The sequence below is a fragment of the Podarcis tiliguerta genome (assembly GCF_965153285.1).
Source record: "Podarcis tiliguerta genome assembly, chromosome: 3".
Classification (NCBI taxonomy): domain Eukaryota; kingdom Metazoa; phylum Chordata; class Lepidosauria; order Squamata; family Lacertidae; genus Podarcis; species Podarcis tiliguerta.
The window spans coordinates 90644958-90653919 of record NC_139536.1 but is presented as its reverse complement, the minus strand read 5'-3'; the positions used below and the strand labels follow the sequence as shown (position 1 = coordinate 90653919).

At 45.3% G+C, this 8962-nt stretch overlaps 1 protein-coding gene across 1 annotated transcript in view; it reads left to right on the top strand.

The window, feature by feature from the left end:
- Positions 1–7353: 7353 nt before the first annotated feature.
- GRHL1 (grainyhead like transcription factor 1) overlaps positions 7354–8962 on the top strand; it is a 57842-nt gene continuing 56233 nt past the window's right edge. The window contains exon 1 of the mRNA XM_083431659.1: positions 7354–7514. Within this exon, the coding sequence (XP_083287785.1) occupies positions 7495–7514 (20 nt within the window). The 5' untranslated portion in view covers positions 7354–7494. The remainder of the gene's footprint in view (positions 7515–8962) is intronic.

The window sequence follows — 8962 nt, the reverse complement described above, 5'->3', positions numbered from 1 at the left end:
CAGTTTCAAACTGGCTCCTTAGTTGCTGGTGTCCCAATCACACTCTAGATGCAATGCCGGAGTGTTTCTTCCCTGGAAGCAACTATGTGAACTCTGTCATTGATGAATCAGTCTAGTCAAAATGCTAGTAATAGGAACAGCAACTTACTTGGTTGTTGTTTTTTTTTAAAAAAAATTAAATCAATTAAGAAGAATACTTACGAAATTATAGGGTTTTCATTTTTGAAGTCAAGTCATTGCCTTGTTCTTGCTTGCTTCATTCAATCACATTTCCTTTCTCCCCAGAAATAGGTCCTCTCCAACTCCTCCCACAGCCTTTAAGTTACCTGGAAAATACCTCTGCGTAGATAAGCTCCTGTCGATTTCGTTTCTGCATTTGAAGTGTGAATAGGTCTTACATCCCTTTTAATGGAGAGGCATGGAAATAGGCCAGTGAATAGGTATCAAAGGTAATTAGCTGAAATGGGAAGCAGATATGGATATAGATAATATTATCAAAGGAGAGCTTCAGGGAGATTTCTTTAGCAACCTCCCATATGTAATGACCTGAATCTTTAAAAAAGGGCTAGCTAAACCTTTGAGTGCCCCATTGACCCATTGACCCATGACTAACCTCTCAGGGGGTCACATGTAAAAAGTGACCATAGGCATAAGTATAAAAGTGAGTGTGAATATTTTCTAAATGGACAAGACATGGGTCACAAAAATGCTTTTGGCATCGATTTGACCTTCTAAATTTAACCCCTTGAATTTAATAATGAATCATAAATTATAATGGGCTGTACAAAATCCTAGCCCTACTCATAATAGAACGATTGCCATTAATGAACCCAAGTTAGTCATCTCTGTTAATTTCAACGGTTGAAATTCAACTTGGAGTCAGACTAGCACTGGATACAACCCAATGATTTTAAAATCGCATAGAATAGCTGATGGGAAAGTCTTTTGGAAGGCTGCCCTAAGGATTGCCCCAAGGCTTGCCACTCTCATTTTTAAATGTTGGCCTGCAACCTCTGGAAGACTGACCATGTGTGAATGCAGCCCTCAGCCCCAAAAAGGTTAGCCACTCCTGGTATCTATCTATCTATCTATCTATCTATCTATCATCTATCTATCTATCTATCATCTATCTATCTAGTGATGGTCTGTTATACATGAAAGTCTCACCTGTCCATATACATTTTTTACTGTCATTTCATTTCCATGCTGCTTTATATATATATATTTGTTTTTTGTTTTTTCCAAAAAATAAATAAATTCAATAGCTGGAGGAGTTACGTTCTGAGTCTCAACCCCAGAGCCAAGAGTGCTAACGTAGATCAACAGGGCTGACCACAAACAAGGTATCCGTATGTGAATCCAAAATGAAGTGACCATTCAGAAAATACGTTTGTTATTTGAGTCAATGGTATAACGGGATTTTTTTTAAAATTAAAAAAACTAGGCCACCAAGCATAATACTATGCAGGCTGGACAATTCATACAGTACTGTTGACATTAGATACTAGAGGCTTGGGTCCCATATTTCTTGTGTTGTCCCTTATTTGGCACCTCCAAACTGCTCTCCAATTTTTAAGGGGGGAAATCCCAAAGCAGTTTACAGCCTACATCAGAACATTAAATAAAATGATTCAGAGTAGAACATTGATGAACAAAGTCAAGTATACATTCAAAGCAACGTAATGAACAGGAAACCAAAATATTATCTTAAAGTTTTCAGAATAAAACATCAGCAAAGGAATATAAATGCACATATAAAACAGCATAATTAGGAAGAGAATAAAATATTGTAAGTATAGAACGTATCTGCTGCTGTTGCTCCCAATCCTGTCAATTGTGGCTCATGGCAGCTGTGGAAGCTCAGGCTCGATGGTTCTGTACTAAGAGCAGCCATTTTTCTACAGATGTGCTTTTGGGGTAGAGATTTCCAGGGGGGCTGGTTCGCACACCACAATAATCCCTAATTTTAAGCAGCGAACAAAACCACAGCCACCCCCCAACAATTAAAACCATGTAGAAAAATGATTTACGAGGTAGCAAGACAAATGTCCTTCCGTCCGTAATAAAGATATATGCAATCATTTCTCCAGACATTTAAATTGCTTAGACAAGATCTGCATAGCAGCCTGTTTCATGCCATGCCAGAAACAATCCAAACTTCAGCTTATTTATCCTTACCACTTACAGTTTGTTTGAAACAAACCACAATCTGGGTTCATACGACGCAACAAACTTGTTTCTGCCATCTGTATCCTACAGGGGGGTGAAGCATATTTGCAGTTAAGCCATGGTTTAAAGCAAAAAAACAATGCTTTAGCTTGCCAGGCAAACAGGACCAAAGCTCTTAAGTGGAGAGCTTAGGTTCTTCATGATCTTCCACAGCAATATTTTTGGTGACTGTTCACCTGAACGTTCCCCAAACTGCTGTCGAAAGAGATGATTTGCCAGCTGTGGATGAGTCCAACTCAAGTGGCCCGGAAGACATAGCTGCAGGAAATCACATCATGGCCAGGAGTGACTATCTTTGAGACTGATTCTGTCAGCCTGGCCAACACAACCAACTTAGTGTCCATATTCTTGAAGAGTTCACATTTTGACTTTGAGCTCCCCTTGCCAGTGGTGTAGCGTGGGTTGCCAGTGCCTGGGGCAAGACAAGTATTGCGGCCCTTAACCTGTGACACTACCAGCATGGCAATTGCAGCCCACCCACCTTCTCAATCAGCCTCTGCCACCCATTTCTCCCTTTCCACATTCAATTCAATGTGGATCGCAGCCACCGGCCTAGTAAGAAAAATAATAACTTTTCCCCCCAAAAAAACCCCAATAGAAACAGTGCACCAAAATATGTGCCTTTCACCTGATGGAAGAAGCAGAGGCTTTGGGAAACCAGGATGGGTGGCGTGTGATGTGCTCCCTGCCTCTTGAGAAAGGCGCAAACTGAGGGGGGAGGGTGTGCTATTTTTTCTTTCAGAATTTTGTGCCTCTGATAATTTTGTGCCCACGGCAACCACCCCTGTGGCCCCCTCACGCTATGCCCCTGCCCCTTGCGTCCCTGCAAGCAGGCGGAGCTGTTGTCTCATCCATTATAATCCAATAAACGAAATGCTTTTTACCGCCTCCTCCAAAATATCAGAAGTGTGTTTGATGTGTCAGCTGCTCCAAGCTGCTCCTGGGGAAGATTATGGAGCAAGACATTCTGTGTATGGCAATTGCCAAAGAGCAGCTATTAACTTAACTTCTTCTCCTTCCAAATTATGAAACTTGTAACTGGATCTTATCCATGTTTATTTGAAAGAAAGTCCCACTGATCTCAATGGGGCCTATTCCCATGCCAGCGTGTGGAGGACAGAGCGCATCCCACATTCACCAGTTTATTGGTATAATCATCTGGAAGCAAATAGAGTTGTTGTTAGCAATCATTGTGAATTTCCCAAGAGCAAATCCATGTCTGACTAGGTAATGTGTTTCATACATTCCCTGTCCCCTCCCACCTACATCTACCCATCAATTACCTTTTGTCCTAGGGGGGGTCTTAATTAAAAAGCTCTGATGTGTTGGATCCAAGCTAAATTCAACCTTTGGGCGCGTTGAAGTCAGTGGGATGCAGCTCATCATGGTAAAAACTTTTCACATTGATTTCAATGGGATCTACGTGAGATGGCAATCCTGTCTCTGATTTGGGCAAGGTTGAGCTCTGTTGAAGTCAACAGGACTTCTGATTATAAATGTGTATAGCATTGTACAGTGAGTCTGGACCCAATCCTGCAATTTAAAAGTGATAAAGGATTAGATACCTAGTCCTACTCCATATGCATCCTTGAATCATCTTCCTCCCCCTCTTGGCAGTAGACCTGGCGCTTTATTCCAGAAGTGGGGACCCTGTGGTCACCCAGAGGTTGTTGGACTCCAATTCCCAGCATGGGCAATGGGCAGGGCATGATGGGAGTTGTAGTGAGCAACCTCCGGAGAGATATGGATTCCCCATCCTGCACTGCATCCTCATCTTTTTACGCCTTGGGAAAAGCAGCCTCTTTTAAGAGCAGAGCTCACTCTTTCCCTAAGCATAGGCAAAGGTAAAGGGACCCCTGACCATTAGGTCCAGTCGTGACCGACTCTGGAGCTGTGGCTCTCATCTCGCTTTATTGGCCGAGGGAGCCGGCGAACAGCTTCCGGGTCATGTGGCCAGCATGACTAAGCCGCTTCTGGCGAACCAGAGCAGCACACAGAAATGCCGTTTACCTTCCCGCCAGAGCAGTACCTATTTATCTACTTGCACTTTGATGTGCCTTCAAACTGCTAGGTGGGCAGGAGCAGGGACCGAGCAACGGGAGCTCACCCCGTCGCGGGGATTCAAACCGCCGACCTTCTGATCGGCAAGTCCTAGGCTCTGTGGTTTAACCCACAGCGCCACCCACGTCCCTTCCCTAAGCATACTTGGGAATAAATATGTTTTTTTCTTCTGCTGCTGTTTTACGTCATTGGAATCTCTGGACTACTGCCTAGGGAGGGAGGAAGGGGATTCGAGAATGCATATGGAGTAGGACTCGGTAGGGCTCAGCAGTATCTATTCTTCTTCTTGTTGTTGTTTTTGTGTGGTTTTATACTGCAGCTTTATTGCTTTAGCTTGAATTAGTGATACCTTGTTTGTTTGTTTTCAGGCTGTATAACCACTTAGATATTTTTGAAATTTTAATGGGTTTATAAATGCTTTTAATTAATTAATTAAATGATTACATGGGGATCCGCTTCCAAGAAAGTATCTGACCGTGTGCACGGCCGCACAGGATTAAGTGCTAGTGTGATCAGTGGAGCTTACTTTTGAGTAAACAGGCTGCACCACACTTATAAATGTGCCTCACCCTGCATGTTGTTGGACCTCAGCTCCCATGATTCCTGACCAAAGGCTGTGCTGGCTTAGGGGCAAATGAAAGTTGGGATTACAACAATATCTGAATGGCCACAGGTCACCTAGCCCTGGCATCAGGGCCAGCTCAAGACATTTTGGCACCTGAGGCAAACCACAGAATTGTGTCCTCACCCCCTCCATCCCCGCCAACGAAGGAGTGAAGATCTATGTCAGGAACAAGGCAAGGGGGAATAAAGCTCCACATCAGGATATGCTGCCCCTGCGGATCCTGCCACCTGAGGCAATTGCCTCACCTTCTCTCATAGGTGGGCTGGCCCTGCATGGCATAGTGGTCTTGGCATCCTAGCCTCAAACACAGCAAAACTTAAAAGCAAGGGAAGGTGTTTGTTTTTAAAGCCTTGCTAACTTACTCCTAGTAATTTTGTTTTCAGCTGCCCTATTGCTTAAGAACCCTGAGAGTGAAATATATTTTAGTTACATAAATAGCCATATATCAATTCCAGGCAGGCTTTTGAGGTGACGCCTCATAATGAGTTGGAAAGGTTAGGATTGGTTGGTACTATATCATAAGGCAGATACCCAACAGATTAGAAAACTGCTGGAATTAATGGATTGGGGTCAGGCCAAGGAGAAGGTAGCAAACAATGTTCCAAAGGGGTCACTCTGTCCAGAATCAACTCCTTTTCCACTTCTTCATTGGATGACTGGCTTCCAAGATCAGGGAATATGAAAGCTGGAGCAAAAGCTACTTTGCACAAGACTATTTCACTCACAGATATAACTTAAAAAACAAGCACAGTAATGCACAATTAATGCACACATACCTGTTTCATCATGTGCACACACAGTAGGAAATTGTGGTTAACTATCTTGTCCACTTGGCTCAAGGACTTGTTTAACGTGAGCATTACACCAAGTGGTTGATCACACCACACTTTTCTACTCTTACTGTACCCAGTACTAAGCACCTTCCAATTCTCCAATGGTGCCAGTGAGATAGATCACACAGATAGCGAGTGATGGTTTCCCCCCACATCCATATTCATTGCAAAGCTTAGAGCACCAAGTTTACTTTTTCTGTTGTTTCACAAATTTTATATACTGCTTGATTGTAGCAAAAGAAACGCTTTATCACATTGCATGTTTGTTTGTTTTTGAACTCCCGCAATATTCAACCTTTAAAATAAAAAACATTTAAAAATAAAATAGGTTTGATGATGTAGAGCAGTGGTTCTCGAAGGGTGTTGCAAGAGGGGATGGCAACTGTGGCAGTAAGATTCAAGGGCAATCATAAAACATTTAAACATTTCAGTATAGTATCAATTTTTTTAAAAAATTTTTTGCAGAATATGGATGGATATATTTTCCAAATGAGAACAAGATAATCAAGTGATACGGAGGAAAATCCTAGTTGTGTTTTCCAATATATTTCTTATCTATTAAAAATTTGGTGTGGTGCAAGCAAATTTTTATTCTGAAAGCGTGACCCAGAGAAAAAAGTTTGATACCCACTGTTGTAATAATAATAATAATTTTATTATTTATACCCCGCCCATCTGGCTGGGTTTCCCCAGCCACTCTGGGCGACTTCCAGAACATATGAAAACATAATAAAATGTTAAAAACTACTCGAAATAATAATAATTTTGTAGGGTTTAGATACCCTTGTCTGAGAGATGTGAGCTACCCTAAGGAACTTACCTTGTGTCAAGGCCAAGGTTTTAAACAAAATGCATAATGGTACACCATGAAGCAAAGAACAGGGTTTAGGATCGATTTAACAAAAAGACGTTTCGGGTTGTGGCAGTGGGTGGAGAAACCCACTATGGAATAAATAGCTTCATACCTATACCTGCCCAGCACTGCAAGGGACAAAATTATTATTACCATTTTCTATTAAATTTGTATCCGTAGATCTCAGGGTGGTACATAAAAATACAATATAAAAACACGAAATATATGATAAAAGCAAGAACAAGAAACATAACCCATTACAGTAATTAAACCTCCATCCCCCCCCAAAAAAAATTTAAATTGAAAACTTCATTGTCCCATCCTTTAAGTGGAACTTGGGTGTAGCCAAGGGGGGAAGCTGCCCCCTAAATCAATCAAAATCAATACAAATTTGAGGTTCTGCCCCCCCCCCCCTTTAAGGAAAGCCTGCCCTCCTCTAACAAAAATCCTGGCTACGCCCATGACGGCCACCCAACCTCTCCGCTTGACACTTCTGGGACTAAAAGCACAGTGATACTCTCTCGGCTGCCGAGGGTGAAGACACCCAACGTTCCATTTGGAACGCTGCGACACCGCTGGCCCCGCCCCCTGCCCTGCCTCCTCCAATCCGGCGCTCCGCTGGGGCGTTTCTCCGCGGGGTTCCGCCCCGCCCCGAGCCAACCTGCCCCGGCAGCCAATGGGAAGCAGGGCAGGTCCGCGAATTCACCTGCGACTCCCGGGAGCCACCTGAGCGAGCGAGAAAAGCCGACAAAACCCGTTTGTGCGGCGGGCTGTGCGCTCCGTGTCCCCTCTCTCTCCCTCGCGCGCGCTTCCCATCCCCAAGTTGCCCGCGCCGCCGCCAGGATCCCGTCCTAACCAGCCGGGCCAGTTCTGCCACCCGCTGCCTGCCAGACATGACGCAAGAGTACGACAAGTAAGTGATCCAGCTGGGCAGACGGGAAGGCGAGGGAGAGGGGGTGAGTCCGGGCAGGTCCGACCGGTGCTTCTGCCCCCAACCCTCCACGCCCCCCGCCCAGACCTCCTCGCAGAGATTCCACCCCCCCAGCCACGGTTCAGCTGCTGCTGCTACTCGTGTGCAACTGCTAATAATGGGGATCAGGGGCGGGATAGGGGGGTCCAAAATCTGGCTCCCTGTCGGAGGGTTTGGAAAGACATCGGCGGCACTGCCAGCCCCCCCCCCCCAAGTGACAGGAGGGAAGAGGTGCAAGAGGTGGGTGGCTGGCCATTGGGGGGGGGGTCTCTTTTGGTGCTGGTAAGCTGGGTAGAGAGGAGGGGATGACAGCTTTGCTTCTTTTCCTGTGGGTTTTTTTTAAAGGGGGAAGCAGTCGATTGGATAATAGGATTAAGTTAATTCGGAGTGACTCGCCTTTCTTCAACTGCGATCAAAGCAGCAAGGGTTTTATGGCTCTCCGCCATAAGTTTACACACACACACACACAAAAAGGAAAACTTTGTGGGGGTGGGATCGAGACTGGTCAAAAATGGCCCGTGCTAAAGGTCCTCGGTGTGCGTTTTGTTTTGCTTTCAAGAGAATACACTTCGATCATCAGGTGCTCTTTTCTCCAAAAGCAACAACCTGATCGCTTGTGTCCCCTGCGTGTGTTGGCGAGTTGGATTTCCCCATCAGCTCCCAAATGCCTCCAGGCTCCAGCCTACTTGCTCTCGCCGGGCGGGGTCCCGCTCCGTAGTCGATACTGATCGTGTGCGTCTTCGTATCTACAGCTGGGTGGCTTCTTACAGCTCAGTCGGTAGAGGCTGAGACTCTTGATCTCGGTGTCGTGGGTTGGAGCCGCCCCACATTGGGCGAAAAGGTTCCCGCGTGGCAGGGGGTTGCACTAGAACTGGATGACCCCTGGGGGTCTCTTCCAATTCTACGATTCAAAAATCGAAGTTAGCTTCCCTTTCTCGGGCGCGGGGGAATTGAGATCTTGGCGTGGGGATCTGCGCAGGGATAAGCGGCACGGGAATCTAAAGGGAATCTTCCAAGTAAGCGCGCCAAGGACAGTAGGATTCCTTCGTGAGGTCTTAACTCCCTTGATTTCAGCTGGAAAGGGATCGCCCGTTGAAAACACAGCAGTTAAAGGCTGACTCCATCCGGCACACAAGTTCTCCAACTATTTAGTATGCTACATCTCATTCTGCCGCCCATCATTTCGACAAGCTAGCTAGGCAGGTGTATATAGAGAGGGAGCCGTGGAAAGTTTTGGATTCCCTGACTCATTCACATCCTTCTGCTTATGTTCTGCATACAACTTGGTGGCTCCAATACCTCACCTGTCCCCCGGTCTGTGTGTTGCCAATGTAGTGCCCAACGTCAGCATCCCATGGCAGCCCCCCAGGATCTTGTTCCGCTCTGCCCAC